We start from the raw sequence: 20,854 nt of genomic DNA, 5'->3' as shown, positions 1-20,854 counted from the left end.
ACGGTATTTTGAGTCGCCTAATCTTTCCCTTTCCCCACGAGATTTTGGTTATCTGGAACGCCAGCTAAAATCTCTTATTTTCTTCACCTATGTGCTGGAAACTTGAATAATATGCCAAACGCAACTGATTTGCCCAGAAATAATGTTATGTTATTTACTCAGCCTTAGCACTCCAAACCTGCTGTTACCACATTTGTCAAGTTCCATAAAGGAGAAAAAATGGTAACACTTTAGGGACCAATTCTCACTATATAGGTTTAAGCCCCATTCACACCAAGAACGATAACTACAACATATTTTTTGGGGAGGAAAAACAGTACATGACAGCACAGCTTTCTCGCTCATTTTTCATACCTCTTCTTTTGTATCTTTTAGGCAGTTTTGCAAAGTCTTTAAATTTGTTTCCAGCTGACGCTCTCGCTCATGCAAGCGCATGTTTTCCTTTTTCGAAAGTTCAAGCTGGTCCTACAAAACAGTGAAAATTCATAGTAAAATAAAAAATGAACAATAAAATAAAAAAGTGTGATAAAAAGACCAAACCTTTAGCCTGGAGTTGGTGAGATGTTGGTAGTGGAGGTCACTGCTGGACTTGAGCTGCTCCACCTCCAGCTCCTCCATCATTCCAACAGCTCGACGGTGTAGCTGAAGCAAGTCATGTATGTTGTTTAGGGCAACCACAGCATCCAGATCACGAATGCTGTCCGAATTTTGGAAAATTGGTGGAAAGCACAGGGACGACAACTCCTGTGAATGTAAAGAGTGACAAGTCCATTAACAAATACGAGATTCAAGTTTGTTCTTGTTTAGATTCTTCTACCAGATTCTTCTTCTTCAAACTCAAAAGACAAGTTGCAAAAAAAATAAAAGTGCACCTACCTGATTGATGTACAGAATGCACTCAGAGACATTCTCTTCCGTGCAGAAGTTGCTTGAGACGTTGAAAGAACTTAAAGGCAGAGGAGGCATGACCGATGCCGTGTAGAGTCTTGAAGGAGACATTCTAGTCAATAATGCCTATATGTTCTAGAAAAGAACGAGAAACATAGACATAAATAGTTAGATGTATAAAATAATGCATAATCAGAAAATACACTATTAATTGTAAAGATTTGTCTCAAGTACATGTGGTACTGGTTCTTCTGAGTGATTGCGAATACTGCTCTAAACTAGGTTAGGAGGGGAACCTGTCCTTAAAATAACTTTCCACGGTATTTTGAGTCGCCTAATCTTTCCCTTTCCCCACGAGATTTTGGTTATCTGGAACGCCAGCTAAAATCTCTTATTTTCTTCACCTATGTGCTGGAAACTTGAATAATATGCCAAACGCAACTGATTTGCCCAGAAATAATGTTATGTTATTTACTCAGCCTTAGCACTCCAAACCTGCTGTTACCACATTTGTCAAGTTCCATAAAGGAGAAAAAATGGTAACACTTTAGGGACCAATTCTCACTATATAGGTTTAAGCCCCATTCACACCAAGAACGATAACTATAAAGATAACGATATTAGCGTCCACACCAGCGAACGATATCGTCTGTTTATTCTAAGCGCACGCGCGTCTGCCGCTTTAATTCTTGAGCTCATTACAGCAGGATGGATTCTGATTGGCTGTCTGTGTTTTATCGTTCATCAGCTGGGAAAAAATCGTTTTGAAAGTGATTCCAACGATATCGTTCCTCTGTATCGTTATCGTTATAGTTGTGGTGTGAACTATGCTATTCTTTAATATTGAGAACTATTTTTAGAACTATATCGTTATCGTGCTTGGTGTGAACGGGCCTTTAGGGTTATATAGTTGCTTATTAGCATGCCTATTATTAACATATTGGCTGTTTATTAATACATATAAAGCACATATTCTGCATGACCATATTATACATCCCTAATCCTACCCAACACCTAAATTTAACAACTACCTTACTAACTACTAATACGCAGAAAATGATGAGTTTATTTAATTTCGTTTATAAATTTTTTTGCTGTGATGACATAGAAGAACCATTTTGGTTTCCCTAATAACCTTTCAGTGAACAGTTCATGAAATTGAAAGAACTGTTCTTAGTGTGAAGAACATCTGAAAAATCTAAAGAACCCTTTTCTATAACTAGACTTTTTGTGGAATGGAAAGGTTCCATGGATGTTAAAGGTTCTTCATGGAACCATTAATGCCAATTAAAAAAAAGCTCGATTTTATAATAGTGTATAGCCATTTCCATCCGTTTTCAAAAATGATATTTTACTATTCCATGAATGGGAAACTATAAAACATTTCATAAAACCCTACATTTCATTCCCTGATATGTCCATGACTGTGGAAAAACAAAACAAAAAAGAAAGAAAGAAAGAATTGAGAAAAGTACAAATAGTGTTAATATGAAGGAATTTTCATATTTATTTTTTACAGGTGTTTTACTACAGCTCTATCCAAAAAAAAAAAAAAAAAAAGAAAATATGGAAAGGTTCCATGGATGTTAAAGGTTCTTCATGGAACCATTAATGCCAATTTAAAAAAAGCTCGATTTTATAATAGTGTATAGCCATTTCCATCCGTTTTCAAAAATGATATTTTACTATTCCATGAATGGGAAACTATAAAACCCTACATTTCATTCCCTGATATGTCCATGACTGTGGAAAAACAAAACAAAAAAGAAAGAAAGAAAGAATTGAGAAAAGTACAAATAGTGTTAATATGAAGGAATTTTCATATTTATTTTTTACAGGTGTTTTACTACAGCTCTATCCAAAAAAAAAAAAAAAAGAGTACATCTGAAATGACAGTACATGCAGATTGTTATGAAACTATACAATAAATGAATGCATGAATGAATGAAAAAAAACACTTTCATTAATTCTAAATAGCTGTGAGTACTGAGACCGTGTCAAAATGCTTATTCCACTAAACGACTTAATATAAAAATCCATGAAAAGCTAGTACACACCTAGAGAGAGCACACCATGATCAGATCTAAAGTAGGTTAAAGTGAATAGAAGGATTTCTGCGCTAGGACGCCGAATTTACACAAAATTGCAATGGCTTATGCGCCATAAAGCGTTTCAGAATAACATACAGATGTCGTGGTTAACAAATGAGGACTTTAACCATCAGCGGTTCACTTACTGCGTATCTGTTGGCATTCAAGAGCACTCGTGAGGTTTGTCAGCTTCATTTCCCGACATTCGGCACGGATTGATACATCTTTTCCAGATAATTTGCGTAATAAAGTGTCTTACTGTAGCACGTCGTTACATTGATGCTGGCGCCTTCTGCAGCACAACCTTGAACCAAAACACTCACAAGCGAATGCGTTGCCATGCAACGAAAACGAGGGCGTGTCATTTGCGTAACTCATGCAGAATATCCACCAATAGGCGTCGTCGCAGTCAATGCAGGCGCTAAACACTAAAATAGGTTAGTTACTGTAATGAAGTAATGTAGTTTATTGTGATATAGTGATAGTTTTAGTAACGTGGTGCTAAAATATAGTTTATCACTGCAAAACTAAATATTTATTAGAACATTTACATCAGACAAACCAGCTTGGACATTTTATTCCAGCATATATACTTTAAAATACAACCTATGCACTGATGAAGATAAAATAACCACAAATATTTAATGAAAAGTTGTCTCTATGAACACACCTGCCCTTCATATGAATCTTCCAAACACGACATACAACATCTTGTCAAATACACAAAACAATAACAGCAGCAATATTTCAGCATAGCAGCAATCAAATGTAATAGCATACACAAACACTAAGTATACACTTAAGTCAGTTAGCATATCTGGTAAACATGTCTATTTATTTGTTAAGGTTTCTGTGACCGTTTCACAGGGTGACCATACGTGCCATTTTCCCAGGACACATCCTGGCCAGGATTTCTATATTGCCTAAAATATCTAGGTTTTGGCTTTGTTTGCGTGTGCAGACCGATCGGTGTATGACATCAAAATACCTCGAGAGCATTTTGAAAGCATAAGGATCCGTCTGTATGGCACTTTGGTATCATACACTGTCATGCACACGCAAACAAAGCCAAAACCTAGATATTTTAGGCAATATAGAAATTCTGGCCAGGGCACGTCCTGGGAAAATGGCACGTATGGTCACCCTACCGTTTCATGAACGTAGCACATACGTTAACTGCTAACAGGAACAGGAAGCCCCAAAGGTTCGTCTTCACTGAACAAAGGGTATGTGGGGCTTCTTTTTGCCTCCAACCACCAAGTTGTCATTTCGCCTTTCCCCTGTTTAACAAAGAGTCACAATTAGTAAATCTCCTCCAGTGTATCTTAAACACAATACTCTGAAGGACAGCATCATTCAAAAGAAAGAAAGAGGGGGGGAGAGCGACAGAGCAGAGGTGTGTATTCACTTGTGCATAATGAACAGATATCACTTTAGTGAAAACGCAAAAGCCAGCTGGGGCCGAGTGCTATAATTGAGATAAATCACAGCTGCTGCGCTAAGGTTTGCAGTTCAGCCTCAGGGGACCATACCATCATCTCAGGAAGAAAAAGATCAATAGCAGATTGATTTGGTAGAAAGGTCTGTAACATACCAGATCAGTTTCTGAATAAAAAGATAAAATCTATTATAAATAAGATAAAATAGTATGATAATAAAAGCATTATAAATACTACAAAGGTTCAAAGACGGCCGTTGTCACGGTCTTGCGACCAAAGATAGCAAGATCACACAGTGTGTTTGCTGCTATGATCCACGTTTACTGACCAGCCAATAAAAACGCGACATGAAATCAATGCGACATGATGCTAAAACATAAAACTGCTTACCTCAAGCTCTTATCCCTTCCTCTTTCGCCGCTTCCACTTTTTTTGAGGCCACATAAAAAAATACAACTGCTAAAGTGATTTATCTTGCGGTTTTTGTTTAGCACATGCTGAATTTATTCAACTATAGTAACGTGTGTCTTAGTGTATGAGTCAATAGGTGTCATCATCGTACAGTCTACACACATGTCGTAGCCAAGTTTATCAGATCCATGTCGCACACTGTGACATGCAATGATCTTATAGGATTGCTAAAATCGTGCAGTGTGTCTCGGACTTTACCTTCACATTGAGAGACCCACGACACATCAGCACATATCCACCAAGTGTGTGTAGAAGATCTGCTGTAGAGCCACTGCACTGGATCTTTAAAGCTGTAAACATCATAAAACAACGATTAGACATAGAAAAGCACGTTTGATCTTTACAGAAGTTCAAGAAAGGGACATATTTGGATCCAACATTCAGTTTTATTACATTCTAACCAATAAAACAGTGCAAATATTTATAAGATTCCACTCCCCCAGAAATGGCAGACAGGATCAGTTACTAATTGACTCTGTGCAAACAGCTGCGTTTGCCCAAATACCTTCACTGGTGGACTCCATACGGGATGCTGTGTTTACAGTGTCGCCAAATAAGCAGTACCGTGGCATTTTGGTGCCAACCACCCCAGCTACAACGGGACCTAAGATAACATAAAATACATCTCATTCAAAGGACATAGCTTGATGCTAAGTTCAGGACAAATGAAGGGCTGAAGCTATATTGACCTGAATGAATGCCAGCTCGTATCTTAAGCTGTGTGGTGGGTTTGTGTGGGATTTTAAACGTGTTACAGACACTGATCAAGTCCTGCGCCATGCTGGCGATTTCCCCAGCGTGATTGATCCCGTTCTCTTTCGGTACACCCGAGACCACCATATCTGAGGAGGGAGAGAAATCAATTTTCATTGATTTATGTGTAATTTAATGCAAAAGTGTGGCGAACAAAGGAAGCTGGATCTCTGTAAACGCACTCACAAGCATCTCCTATAGTTTCCACTTTGTACACATCGTAGTTGTCGATGATGTCATCAAATGTGGTGTAAAGCTTGTTGAGGAAATCCACAACCTGGTGAGGGGTGCTGGAGCCAGACAGCTGGGTGAAGCCCACTATGTCACTGGCCAATAGATAGAATAATTTTAGTGCTGTCAAACGATTAATCGCGATTAATCGCATCCAAAATAAAAGTTTAGGTTTACATTATATATGTATGTGTACTGTGAACATTTATTATGTATATATAAATACAAACACATGCATGTATATATTTAAGAAAAATAGGTTATGTTTATATATTTAATTTATTTATATATTATATAAAATATACAAATATGAATATAAAAATGTATAAACATTTTCAAAATATATACTGTATGTGTGTGTATTTATATATACATAATAAATATTCATAGTCCACATACATATATAATGTAAACATAAATTTTTATTTCGGATGTGATTAATCACGATTAATTGTTTGACAGCACTAAATAATTTATTATACAATACATAGTTCAAATGTTTGGGTTGCCAGTTTTTTTTTTGTTTGTTTTTTTAAGAATATGATACTTTTATTTGACATAATGCATTACAATTATCAAAAGTGACAGTAAAGGCATAGCAAAAAATGGAAACAAAAAAAATGGAAACAAAAATGTTATATTTCAAATTGATTAAAAAAAATTACTACATTTAAAAATATTTTATAATAGAAAACAGTTATTTTAAGTATTTCAGATTACTATTTTTACTGTAAATCCAACCCTGGTAAGCATAAAATACATTTTACTGTATAAAAAGTTACTGTACTTATTAACCTATTATATTATATAGCCAAATGTCACTTGTCGCTAAAAGCAAATATTTATTACAAATATATATCAATAATTTTCATGCTTGCCTGAAATATACAGTGGCATTGGAGTAACTTTGGGCTTCTGCTGTACGTCCCTGACGAAGATCATCAGCCACTGCTTTTGGTAACATGCCTGTCACCGATAGAAATAATATATTAATTAAAAAGATATTAGTCATACGAGTGCTGATTCTCAGCAGAACTTCAGGTGCGCAGTAAATGCGATAGACGTTTTGACATTGGAAATTGGTGCTCATGTCCTCAAAGTCCTCCTTTCTGTAGGCCATCAGCCCGTAATCTGTATCATTAAACATTATGTCTTATTTCAGATTTTTCTCGAGTTGTAATATATCTAAGAAGTACGCCTCTAGAAAATCTAAAATGATGTACCTGATATTTTGCAGACCCACCGGTCATCAATCACACAGTTGCGTGAATGAAGACGGCCATGGAACATTTTGTGCTGATGCAGGTAAGCCATTCCTCGAGCAATATCAGTAGCAAAAGACAATCTGTAAACGTTAAGTGTTCACTTTATTTATGAAGTACAATCCTGAAGCATTTAAAGAGCTTTCTCACAATGCCACAAGACAGATTTACCGAAAACCCCAATTGATGGGGACATCCTCGTTCAACAGCACATCTGCCAGGCTTCCCTTTGGACAGTATTCAGTGATAATGCTTATGAAAGGAACTTCAATGCAACCTCCTAAGAACTTGGAAAGGTTTGGGTGATCAAGCTCCCTGGTAAAAAATAAACAGTAACAGTCTTAATTTCTTCGCCAAATATTTGGCTTGAATTACCCATCACAAAATCATGGACAAGTCACTTGTCCAAGTAAATGTACGTCTGATTTCAGTGTAGTTTCATTTGCAAGAATTGTGGGTACAGCTACTCACCTGACCTCTTTTACCTCTTTTCTGATTGTTTTGGTGAGGGTAAAGTGTTTCTTCTGTATGTGTTTTACAGCTACAGTCCTTCCATCACTGTAAAAACAAAAGAAAACACAAAACAAAAAAAGTTAAGATATAAGACAACACAACACAAAAAAATCGAGACAAGACAAGAAAGACAAGATAAAGACAAAAAACAAAACAAGACAAACCAAAAATAAAAATTACAAAACAATGACAAGATATAAAAGCAAAGACAAAAAAACAAGACAAACAAAAGTAAACAATGGCAAAACATAAAAAAAGACAAGGCAAGAAAAGACAAGACAAAAAACAAAACAAGACCAGACAAACAAAAATGACAAAATGAAACAAAGATCAGGGTTTCCGCGGGTCTTAAAAAGTCTTACATTTAGTTGTATCAAATTTAAGGCCTTAAAAAGTCTTACATTGTACAAGAAAGTCTTAATTATGATTTCAAGAGGTCTTAAATTTGGGGACGGAAAGACCAGAATAGCGATATGGCTGAATGTGACGATTAAACTTCAAAAGGCTATGATTTCATTAAATAAACATGAGCGCTGCATGTTCAAAGTCCCATGCTGCGCTGCTCTGTGTACAGCAGTTACCAGGAAAATAGTGATATTTCTACCAAACACTCCACCTGCTGGCAGAGAATGAATGAGCATTTTCAATAAAACTGATGTTTTGTTCAGAGTTCAGACCAATGCAAAAATCGACCCATGTTTTTACCCTGCAAACACGCAGAGCTTTAAATGTGAACTGGCGGATCGATAAGAAGACAATGCATTATAAAAATCTAAACAGTATAGGGGTGTGCGATATGTATGGTCTGCGATAATATCATAATTGTTGTTTTTGCGATGTGCGATTTGATATTATCGAGTATATTGCGAAAAGCAAACAAAACACCTACAGAATACGGTGATGATTAGGTGATGAAGTCTAGTAGGTTAGACTAGTGCGCGTGCGCATTTAGAGTGCATTCTTTCACTGCATGAATCACTCTATTAAAATGCAGTGAAGATATGGGGCAGAAAATGTATATATTTATATCATTTCATATAGTTAGTATCACACGAAAAGTGCCTTTTTTTCTCCAAAAGTCAGCATGATTACAAATGTGATATTGATTTTATACAACAGTTCAATAAACGATTGAAGTTAATATTAAGAGACTTACGCTTTAGACATTATATTTCCTGTTTTTGCTCTATTTCGCCAACAAAAATCATTCCAAACACAGCCATGGCACTGTTTTGCATCTCTGAGCAACAGGAGGCTGTTTTGTTCCTGAATGAATCAACCGTTTAAATGATTCGGTTCAGTCGCAATGGCTCACTTAATAGTCACTTGCTGCCACCTACTGGCGGTTTTAATTTCACATTTAAGGTACCTTTTCATTTTTTAAATAATTTCAAACATCAGTTTTCAATGTTTTATATTTAAAATATCAAAACATTATGCATGCATTTGTAACTGCAGGTTAAAGTAGTTAATGTCCCTCAGAGCTGCATTAAACAGTGTGTAAATGCATCTAAATGTCACTTCTAATGCAGCTTCTGTGTTTCCTCTGCATTGCAAAGATCAATTTTGTTGATACTGATTTCATTTGCTGGTAACAACCCAAACGCAAGAATTTGACTCAAAAGATGGTGCACACTTTTAGAAGAAATGGCTTAAAGGTAAAAATGCCCATAAAACTTATAAAAAAAAATTAGAAATTTCTCTCACTGCTGTGAACTGACCACACGTAATATGAAGAATATCAAAACATTCAGGAGTCAGCTGTCAGCACAATTAGTGATAAGATATCAGCACAATAACACATTCAGCAAAATATTGTCTAATTATCGTTATCGATAAAATCCCAGAAAATTATCGAGATATCATTTTTTGTCAATATCGCACACCCCTAATTTATGTTATTTAATTGATGTAATAATTTATTGATAATAATGGTTTAAATTAATATAATAATTAATACTTTTGACTCATCCATATTCTTAAAAATGGTTTAAAGGCTGAAATGTAAAGTTTATAATTTGATTAAACTTTTTGTTTTTGTGAAAACTTGTATCTGAACTGTAAATTAGGCTTTTTACAGTAATTTTACAGTTTAATATGGTACTACCCCGCTCATATGGTATTAATTTTATTTGTGCAGGTCTTAAAAAGGTCTTCAATTTGAGCTTTAAAATCCTGCTGAAACCCTGAAAGATAAGGCAAACAAAAACGACATAAAAAGGACAAAAAACAAGACATAAAAACAAGACAAACAGAAAAAGTCAAAACAAAGACAAGACAAACAAAACAAAGACAAGACAAAAAACAAGACAAGACAAAAAAGGACAGAACAAATCAAAGACAAGACAAAAAACAAGACAACAAACAAAAAAGACAAGACAAAAATAACACAGACAAAACAAAACAAAGACAAGACCATCAGTTTTAGAAAATGCATCAGTAGAGATACCCAAGAGGCAGTATCACTGAAAACACTCACTAGATGCCGGCCTGAATGAAGCGTGGTTTGAAGTTGTTTGAAGTGTTGACTGCAGTGCAGACCGTCACATCTGTGACTCTACTCACACTGGAGTTCCTCTTTACAGTCTGAAGACTTGTGCTGCTACATAAACCTGTGTAACACACTTTACCTGGGAAGGCCCAAAAACTAGTTCAGCATAAATGCAACAATATTTAATAACCAAGAAAACCAATTCTATATTGGCATGAAACAGGATGTTCAGTTAGAAAAAAAATTAATTGACTAGGAATTGTTTTGTCATATAAAATAATACAAACAATAATGTTGTTAATGTAACAGTGATGAGACTAAAACCTCTTACCAAACATGATATTATTGTAGGTGATGATCCAGCTCTCATCCCAAATCATTTTCTGTTTTTGGTATTGCAGCCACTAGGGGGGAAAAATCATAATAGGAAAACACAAGTAATATGGTTTGTAACAAATGTAACAACTTAGCCAGAATAATACATTACTGACTAGTTTTTTAGCCTCTAAAGGAACGTGGTGATAGAAAACAATTTGAGATGCAAGCAAACACAAAGTTTCTTAGGGGAAACACAAAGGTGTTGCAAGCAACCAAAGTAAATGCAACATTTCTTGGGGAAATGCAAAAGTTTTGCAAGTGAACGCAAAGTTTCATTGGGGAAACACAATGGTGTTGCAAATAATAACAAAGTAAACACAAAGATTCTTGGGGAAACGCAAAAGTACTGAGAGTGAATGAAAAGTTTCTCAGGAGGACTTAAAAGTTTTCCAAGTACATAAAAGTTTATTTGAGAAACACAACAGTTTTGCAAGCAAACACAAAGTCTCTTGGGGGATTGCAAAACTTTTCAACGATTCTTGGGGTAATGCAAAAGCAAACTTTTTCAGGAGAACTTAAAAGTTTTTCCAAGTAAACGCATAGTTTCACGGAGGAACACACCCAGCAGGCACACAGTGTCATAAGACATTGATATTTGGTTACATTTCGGTTGCGACATCAGGTGACCAAAATTCAATGTCAATTCAACGTCTCATGTCAATGTTAATTTGATATTCATTACCACCGTCAGCTGACATTGATGGTGACGTCAACCCGATTTTCATTCTCAACCAAAATGCAACGTCTGTCCGACGTTATATTGACGTCCTGTCTCTGCTGGGCAGGTTTTGCAAGCGAATGCAAAGTTTTTCATGGGAACGCAAACGTTTTGCAATTGAATGCAAAGTTTTTTGTAGGAACACAAAAGTTGCAAAATGCTATTTTTTTGCAGTAGTTTTGCAAGAAAACGCAAAAAATTTGCAAACAAATGCAAGGTTTTTCATAAGAACACAACAGTTTTGCAAGTGAACGCAGAAGCATTTTCATCTACTTTTTTCCCAAATCTCATATCTTTATCATTTCCATGTCCATGGCTCTGTAAAAATGTGAGTGGTACTTTCCTGTGAAAAACCCATATAGGGTATTGTTAGTGATTGCTAGATTATTGCTATGCATGTTGCTAATGTGTCTGCTGAGATGGGAGTTGATTGCTTACTTGGTTCAAATCAAATCAAAATCCATTTGATCTATTCCTTCCTTCAATGTAAGTTTCTTGTCCCATTTTATCATCTGCAAGTTGTATCGACTTGCAAATCATTGTCAAGTGTTGAACCGACATTCTCACCACCAGCATCAAGATGAAACCACTGCAGAACAAGGCCACAGGAAGCCCAATGGCCACTTTGATGGATGTGGACATAGGACAAACCCCACAGTCAGCAGGACATGTCAGACAGCTCTCCTCCAGCTCACAGATGTTGTCGCCACACACTGACACACAAGTACAAATGAAAGTGCAACATAACCTAGGTCAGGGGTAGGCAAGTTCGGTCCTAGAGAGCCACAGTCCTGCAGATTTCATCTCCAACCCTGAAAACAAAACTCACCTGCCTATAGCCTTAGTAATCCTGGAGACATTGATTAGCTTGTTCAGGTGTGTTTGATTAGGGTTGGAGCTGAACTCTGCAGGACTGCGGCTCTCTAGGACTGAACTTGCCTACCCCTGACCTAGACAAACACCCCTAGACAAACCTTAATTTTGTTCTCATATGACACTAATGATTTCCTGGATCAGTATTAAAATGTCAACCTTGCTTAATCAAACACTAGGTTTATTTTTAATAACATCTATATCCTTGATGTACCAATTGTTTGAAGACATCTTTTCTGTAAATCCCTAAAGCATTTATCAAGTTATACTAACCTTGAGCGCTGACTACTAACACCTTGGACTCTAGTGCTGCATGCATCTGTCCCACTTTGATATGAGCAATGACCGATGTAACTCCTAAATGGACCAGCACCACCTGGGTAAAAAAAAAAAAAAATCACCATTTAAAATAAAATAAAATAATTCAAAGAGTAAAATAATTAATAAAAAAGAATAATAATAGTAATAATAATAATACAAAAATAAAATAATAATATAAAATTAAACCTAAAATAAAAATTGCTTGTAACCTTTGATGTCCAGAGCAGTTGGCTCATCTTGCCAGCTTTGGATACCGTGTGGGTTACAATTTCGCCATCATCTGGAATCCAGGGACCACAAATCCCTCCACCTCTCTAAACAGACAAAATACAATCATCGGACTGTTAAAGGTTTAAAGGGTTGTGGCGCAATCAAGGCTAATATTGACTGTCAAACATCATGCACAAATTCAAATAACAGCTTTCCACACTGTACAATTAATGGCACCAGTTTAAATAGAACCTGAATAAGTGCTCATCAAGGCTGGCCCACTTCCCAGTGATGAGCTTCCTCCCCTTTCCGCACTTTCTTACACACACACACACACACACACACACACACATCTGGTTTGCTATCCATTGTGGGGACTCTCCATAGGAGTAATGGTTTTTCTACTGTACAGACCGTATATTCTATTTCCCTACACCTACAACTTTCTGCATTTTTTTGATTTCCAAAAAACTTCATTCTGTGTGATTTATTAGCTTGTTTACCCGTGGGGACCTCAATTTAGGTCCCCACCGTGACACGAGTCCCCATGAGACACGTGCGTATTCAGGTTTAAGTCCCCAAACAGGTACACAAACACACACACACACATAAAAACATACATTTAGACACTTAACTAAATATAGGGTCCTACCATAGACTTAAGATATAAAACATCTATAAATAAAGATATAAAAGCTTATACAGTATACAGTGCATCCGGAAAGTATTCACAACGCTTCACTTTTTCCACATTTTGTTGTGTTACAGCCTTATTCCAAAATGGATTCAATTCATTATTTTCCTCAAAATTCTACAAACAATACCCCATAATGACAATGTGAAAGAAGTTTGTCTGAGATCTTTGCAAATTTATTAAAAATAAAAAATGAAAATCACATGTACATAATTATTCACAGCCTTTGCCATGACACTCAAAATTGAGCTCAGGTGCATCCTGTTTCCACTGATCATCCTTGAGATGTTTCTACAACTTGATTGGAGTCCACCTGTGGCAAATTCAGTTGATTGGACATGATTTGGAAAGGCACACACCTGTCTATATAAGGTCTCACAGTGCATATCAGAGCACAAACCAAGCCATGAAGTCCAAGGAATTGTCTGTAGACCTCAGAGATAAGGAGTGTATTGAGGCACAGATCTGGGGAAGGGTACAGAGAAATGTCTGCAGCATTGAAGGTTTACAAAAGCATGTAGTCTCTGTTAGCCTTAATGGAAGAAGTTTGAAACAACCAGGACTCCTCGTAGAGCTGGCCTCCTGGCCAAACTGAGCAATTAATGGAGAAGGGTAAGGAGTGTATTGAGGCACAGATCTGGGGAAGGGTACAGAGAAATGTCTGCAGCATTGAAGGTTTACAAAAGCATGTAGTCTCTGTTAGCCTTAATGGAAGAAGTTTGAAACAACCAGGACTCCTCGTAGAGCTGGCCTCCTGGCCAAACTGAGCAATTAATGGAGAAGGGCTTTGTCTAGACTGGTGACCAAGAACCTGATGGTCACTCTAGTTGAGCTCCATGATCATATGTGGAGCTGGGAGAAATCTACAGAAGGACAAACATCGCTGCAACACTCCACCGATCTGTGCTTTATGGCGGTGTGGCCAGACTCAATCCTCTCCTCAGTGAAGACGCATGAAAACACCCTTAGAATTTGCAAAACGGTACCTAAAGGACTGTCAGAAACAAGATTCTCTGGTCTGATGAACCTCAATTCCAAGCATCATGTTTGAAGGAAACCAGCTCTGCTCATCACCTGCAGAGTACCATCCCAAAAGTAAAGTGTGCTGGTAGCAGCCTCATGCTGTGGAGCTGTTTTTCAGCAGCAGGGACCGAGGGACTCGTTAGAGTAGAAGATGAGCTCAATGCACCAAAATATAGATAGCCTTAATGAAAACCCAGTCAAGAGCATTCAGAGCCTCAGACTGAGCAGAATGTTCACCTTCCAACAAGACAATGAACCTAAGCACACAGCAAGAGTGGCTGATCGACATCTCTGTGAAGGTCCTTGAGTGGCCCAGCCTGAGCCTGAGCTTGAACCCAGTCAAATATTTCTGGAGAAACCTGAAAATGTGCGTCTGCCCCCATCCAAGCTGACAGAGCTTGAGAGGCGAGGAGAAGAATGGCAGATAACTGCCAAATGCTGACGATCAAAGCTTGAAGCTGTAATTGGTGCCAAAGGTACTTCAACAAAGTATTGAGCAAAGGCTGTGAATACTTGCGTGCATGTTTTTTTTTTTTTTAAATCAATTTGCAAAGATCTCAAACAAACTTCTTTCACGTTGTCATTATGGGGTATTGTTTGTAAACTTTTGAGGAAAATCATGATTTTAATCCATTTTGGAATAAGGCTGTAATATAACAAAATGTGGAAAAAGTGAAGCGCTGTGAACACTTTGCGGATGCACTGTAAACCACAAATTAGAGCCTTATAAAGTTATTATACTTTAATTATACTACTAATCAAAAGAATAGGATCAGTAAAGAAATGAATACTTTTATTATGCAAGGATGCATTAAATAGCTCCAAAGTGACCGTAAATATGTTTTTATAATGTAACAATTATATATTTTAAATAAACATTTTTCTGTTTGTGGAAGAAAAAAAAGTATCACGTTTTCCACAAAAATATTAAGCAGCTCAACATTGATAATAATCAGAAGTGTTTCTTGAGCAGCAAATCAGCCTATTAGAATGATTTCTGAAGGATCATGTGACACTGAAGACTGGAGTAATTGCTACTGAAAATTCAGCTTCGCATCACAGGAATAAATAAAGTTTGAGAATATATTAAAATAGAAAACCATTACTTTAAATTGTAATAATATTTCTTAATTTTACTGCCTTTACTGTATTTTTTCTAATGCCTTGGTGAACACAAGAGACATGTTTCCCATTTAAATTAATTTGATTTAATTTTTATTTAAATAATTTGATTAAATTCAATTATATTATTTAATTTAGATTTTTGATAGATTTATTAAATATTTAAGTTAATATAAGTAATAATGAATTTAATTACTGTATATTCAATTATATTTAATTTAATGTAGTTTAATTTAGATTTTAAATGTTTTATTTAATTTAAAGCAGTAAGTTTAATTAAATTCAAAGAGATTTTATTTTATTTAGGTTTTATTTAAGTATAATTAATTAAAATCAATTCAATAAATTTAATAATTTAGATTTGATTTTTTTATTTAAATAATAAAGAATTTAAGTGTAATTATATTATTTTACTTAATTGAGATTTTTATTAATGTTTTAATTATATTTTATACAAGTAATAATGAATTAAATTAAATTAAATTATATTATTTCATTTCACTTAATTTCAGTTGCTAATTGTTTGTTGTTGTTTTTTTGTAACCACATTAAATTCAATTATATTACTTCATTTCATATCATTCAGTTGCTAATTGTTTATTTGTTGTTGTTTTTTTGTAACCACATTTTAATGACAACATAATTCAGATCATTTCAGCAAATTTGTCTCCAAAGCATACGTAGTTTAGAAACACTCACAGACAACGATAACTGGTATACTTCATTCTTCAGTACTGTCATTTTATGGCCTCTGATGTCATGCCAAAATGTGCCACATTTAGCCTAGTTTTTATTTCAAAGATTTCAGCAGCAGTGTGACAAAATCCAAGAGCACTTTCTGTTGGCTTCACACCGACCACAACAGCACTGACCATGAGCGCAAGAGGACAGGAGTGAATGTTGGCGTGGTAAACACAGCAGTTGTCTTCATTGGCGTTGTTCCAGTTTGCGGGACATTCGCGCTCGAGGCAGAATATTTTGGCGTCTGAGGCATTACTGTGGGAGAAAGTGAAGCGTATAGTGTAACCGATGTTACATGAAGCTAACATTTGAGAAAAGCTCATGTGGTATATTGAACATTCAATGAAGTAAAAAGTGTTTTCTACACACAATAAAGCACATTTGAGAAGGCCGGCATTGTGTGTGGTGCTCACCTGAACTGGAAAATCTTGTTTTTAACGGCATATTCATAAAAGGAATCCGAGGCAGTGACAGAGTAGGTAACGTTGAACTCCTCCCCATCTGTGACTTTTTCTGGTGGACGTTGAACCCAAGCCATTTCTAAGCCTGTGAAAAGATAATACAAGTGGGTGTGAAGAATTTAAGGAAGCTTAAAAGGGAAATCTCCAAGTGATCTACCAAAGCAAATGTTTGTATTCTTTAAGGAAATGTACCTGTGACGGTACACACTCAGTTTGAATCAACTTTCAAATAAACAACACTTATATTGTTGGCTTATCGATTAGGAAACTTCCTTTAGTTGGCTTGTACATTTAAAGGGGTCATATGATGCGATTTCAATTTTTCCTTTCTCTTTGGAGTGTTACAAGCTCTTGGTGCATAAAGAAGATCTGTAAAGTTGCAAAGACTAAATTCTCAAATCCAAAGAGATATTCTTTATAAAAGTTAAGAGTCAGCCACGCCTTCCCCTTAAGGTCTTGTCTTCAATTCTTACAGGGAGAGTTCACCAAAAATGTTGCCATTATTTATTCACCCTCAGATTCAAAACTGAATAATTCAGGCCAGTTTTGGTTTGACAGCAATTCACTAAAAAAAGAATCAAATCATTTTGTTCAAGAATTAGACCATATATTTTATATTTTACATATATAAGTCTTACTGGTTTAGATCGACATGAGAGTGAAAAAAATAGATCATTTTTGGATGAACTGTTCTTTTAGGGAATTAGCAACAACAATGAAAGCAACTGAATGCGTAAACTACTTTGTATCATACACTGGATGTAGCTAGTTCTTAAGCATTTTCTTAAAAAGCAGCATTACCGCCACAGCTAATCATGTTGTAATCGTTTGGTTCTTTTATGGGCCAGCAGTCATATTCAGTGTTGTCCAGGTCATGCCAGCCTTCTGCAGTCAGAATCTGAAATCAGTTCATTATCGGTGTTATTCAGGATTGGTGTTTTTATCCAAGATATGCTAACTCTAATCGATGTTTACTAGTCTTACTTCCTGAATCACCTTAAACTGGAATCAAGTAGAATACTTTTGACCTGTAATATTGCATAATGTGATCCAGTTAGTAACAGAATTGGCATAGCCGTGTTAGAAATTAAAATAAAATAAAATAAAATACATTAAAATAAAGTTAAATGAACTTTTCTATTAAATTAAACAAATAAATATAGAAAATAAAAATAAAAATGTAATTTCTTTACACAAGTGTTAATATATACCATGTACATGCTGGGAAAACAAACAAAACAAAACCGAAGTAAACCATTTAATTGTCTTTAAAAAGTGTTAATATGTACCATGTACATGCTGGGTTAAGTTAAGTCAAGTCAAGTCAAGTTATAAAATAAAATAATTACATGAAATTAAATTTAAAAGCAATTAAATAATTATTTTAAAAAGTGTTAATATGTACCATGTATATGCTTGGATAAAATAAAATAAATAAATAAAATAATTGATTTAAACAAGTGCTATTATGTACCACATACTGTACATGCTGGGACATAGTATAAAAACATAACAGCATAATTATTTATTTGGTTTAAATGTGTTAATATGTTCCACATTCTGGGAATAAAATAAAATAAATAAATAAACAAAATAATTACTTAAAACAAGCTACATGCTGGGGGGAAAAGTAATTAAATAAATTGCATATATTGCAAATAAAATTAATTCACAGGTCTGTCGTTCACTGCCTTATTCTGACCACAAGTGTTTCTGACATAGACACAAAAGCCATGGGTGACAATGTCTGATCCAGTCCATTCACTGACAGCTTTTTGGCAGTGAAGCTGATTTCACCATCACTGTAAAACAGGGTTTCTTAAAAAAAAAAACACCATCGTCTTTTTAAACCCATCCAAGTGATCAAATAAATCTCCTGCATCGTGAAAATATTGAGAAATCCCAAATTAAGTCACAAAATCATACACTTACCACAAGGAAAAGGACAGAGCAGGTTTCCCACAGACCCATATTGTCTTGCTTGTCGGTTTGGATGCAGTGCAGACTGACTTGGTAAGAAGGGGCTGCCTCTTGTCCTCTATTTTGTCTTTCTTTCTTTCTTTCTTTCCATGTTGCCTCAATAGTCCGGTAATTATTCAATCAGCCAGAGAGCTGGCGCTAATCATAAACACAGTGGCTTTCTGCCCCTTCACTCTCCCAAGGAGATCCAACTCACCTTCAGCCCACGCTTGTAGTCGGCACATACACAAAAACCAATATAAAAACAACGTACTATTTGAAATGCAGTCTGATACTGTCAAATGAGATATTTGCTTGTAATCAGTGTGAACATCAGCTGGCGGGATGCAAACTTTCCTCTTTAAAAAAAATAAAATAAACAAAGGCCACATTCACCATGGTCTGTTTTTTATTTCCATTTTTTATCCACTAAATTGTAGTGCAGTCATACATAAAACTGACAGCATTTGTGAATGATAATTTAAAGAAGGGGAACGTTTATGGATGAGCAACAACAAAAGTTATGATTAAATACAGTATTGTTCAAAATTCTGGGGTCATTTTTTTTTTTTTTATTATTCAGCAAGAATGCATTAGTAAGTAATATTTATTTCTAAATATTACATTACATTGATCAAAAGGGATATAAGGACCTTTTATAATTTTATTTAAGATATAATGTGAAATATGAAAAAAGCTTATTTTACACACAAATATTAAGAAAATGCATGTTTTACATTTTAAAATATATTCAAATAGAAAACAGTTATTTTACATTTTAATAAAATATTTGTTTTACTTCATATTTGATCAAATAAATGCAGCTTTGATGAAAGAGACGTAGAGATGTCTTTCAAAAGAATAAATAAATAAACAAATTGATAAATTCTTACTGAGCCCAAACTTTTGAACAAGTAAAAACTCTTTTGTAAAAATGTCTTTGAATAACATTTCCAACTTTGTAAATTACAGGTTATAAAAACAAATCCAAGTGTGATACATATGTTTCTCAGTTTTAACAAGCAAATGGACTTCAAAACATGATTAACTATGTAGCTAAAACTGTGACTGCATTTTGATTGTCAGTAAAAGAACAGTTTTCGCATTCTGATAACTCTTTATATTCCCAGTAGCGTGCTTACCCATGACGCAAAGCACGCAATTGCGTGAGGCCCCTCGATTTCTCCAGAGGAAGAAGGAGCACAACTTCTATCGCCATCGCAATTTCTCCTGAGTAGGAAGGAACGTGATTTCTACAGCCAGGAAATGCGATCGCTGGGCCCCCTCCTGGAGATTTGCTTAGGGCCCCCCATAACGTAAACACACCCCTGTATATTCCATAAAAAAATCATTCGAGTTTCATGAGTAACACTAGGGTGGATAATGACAAACATTCTGCAGAAGATCCGACTCAACTGGACTGGCCAAATTGGACCCCATTGACTTTCACTATATGGGCAAAAACAGTTCATCATCGAAAGGGGCACATTTGAATGCAAACTTGAACGAACGGTAAAGTTTAATACTTAATTGGTTGCTTTTCATACATTTCAGTGCTGTTACTTACCACAACACGCGATAACATTACTATAGTTAAACCATGGTAAGCACAAATGAACTATGGTTTGGCTACACTAATCTTTAATCATGGTATTTGGAGTAAAACTGTGGTTATTCAAATGGTAATCAATAAGCCAAAAAAAAACATGGTTAGCCTACTACACTTACTACAATAAAACCATGGTTAATTTTTGTAAGGGCTAGGTTTGCGACGAGCGATTCGGAAATTCGATTTCTGCGACAACGTGGCTGGAACAACAGCATACAAACAATGCCAATCTCAGCCAGATATTGATTACATGCTTTTATTTAAAGCTGCAGTCCGTAAGTTTTGCCTCTTTGTCGCCATCTCTGTTTGAAAACCGGGAATTGCAGCTGAGTGTGGAATTATCTTCCTTGCTGGGTTATGAGTCGGCACGGCTCCAGGGCAGATGAATCTAATGTTCTGAAGAGTATGTGTGGCAGTCAGTCACCGCACCGGTGTGGATATTGTACTTTGCACTCACAGATTCTAGTCTACGTCTTGGAATATATGACCCAAATAAGCATTTTCACCGGATATTGCCATCTGAACAAGTAGCTAACAAGTCTGCCACGTTTGTTCTGACCAACTGAGGAGAAAAGCATTACCATAAATCTCGCTACCAATGGTGATT

At 35.7% G+C, this 20,854-nt stretch overlaps 1 protein-coding gene across 1 annotated transcript; it reads right to left on the bottom strand.

Annotated features, from left to right (window-relative positions):
• Positions 1-365: 365 nt before the first annotated feature.
• Positions 366-19,857, bottom strand: LOC107564930 (atrial natriuretic peptide receptor 2-like). The gene is made up of 23 exons (XM_016250103.1): positions 19,781-19,857; positions 18,382-18,481; positions 17,481-17,577; positions 16,632-16,764; positions 16,350-16,473; positions 12,638-12,742; positions 12,381-12,483; positions 11,700-11,947; positions 10,470-10,542; positions 10,127-10,277; positions 7,606-7,692; positions 7,306-7,449; positions 7,096-7,217; positions 6,887-7,003; positions 6,751-6,838; positions 5,828-5,967; positions 5,578-5,730; positions 5,394-5,492; positions 5,087-5,178; positions 4,150-4,258; positions 877-1,014; positions 541-744; positions 366-465 (listed from the first exon to the last, which is right to left on the bottom strand). The coding sequence occupies exons 1-20, from the start codon at positions 19,855-19,857 to the stop codon at positions 4,151-4,153; spliced, it is 2,361 nt and encodes a 786-aa protein (XP_016105589.1). The 3' UTR covers positions 366-465; positions 541-744; positions 877-1,014; position 4,150.
• Positions 19,858-20,854: the final 997 nt, after the last annotated feature.

The sequence above is a fragment of the Sinocyclocheilus grahami genome, unplaced genomic scaffold (assembly GCF_001515645.1).
Source record: "Sinocyclocheilus grahami isolate Dianchi unplaced genomic scaffold, SAMN03320097.WGS_v1.1 scaffold971.1, whole genome shotgun sequence".
In the NCBI taxonomy this organism is placed as follows: domain Eukaryota; kingdom Metazoa; phylum Chordata; class Actinopteri; order Cypriniformes; family Cyprinidae; genus Sinocyclocheilus; species Sinocyclocheilus grahami.
Note: the sequence above shows the minus strand (reverse complement) of the source record. Positions and strands in the feature narration are given on the sequence as shown.

Coding starts and splice junctions, on each gene's coding strand:
- LOC107564930 (XM_016250103.1), bottom strand. CDS start 19,857: ATGGCGATAGAAGTTGTGCTCCTTCTTCCTCTGGAGAAATCGAGGGGC. Junction 5,968..6,750: donor AATGCCACTGTATATTTCAG/GCAAGCATGAAA, acceptor TCTATTGGCCAG/TGACATAGTGGGCTTCACCC. Junction 5,493..5,577: donor ACGAGCTGGCATTCATTCAG/GTCAATATAGCT, acceptor ATGTTATCTTAG/GTCCCGTTGTAGCTGGGGTG.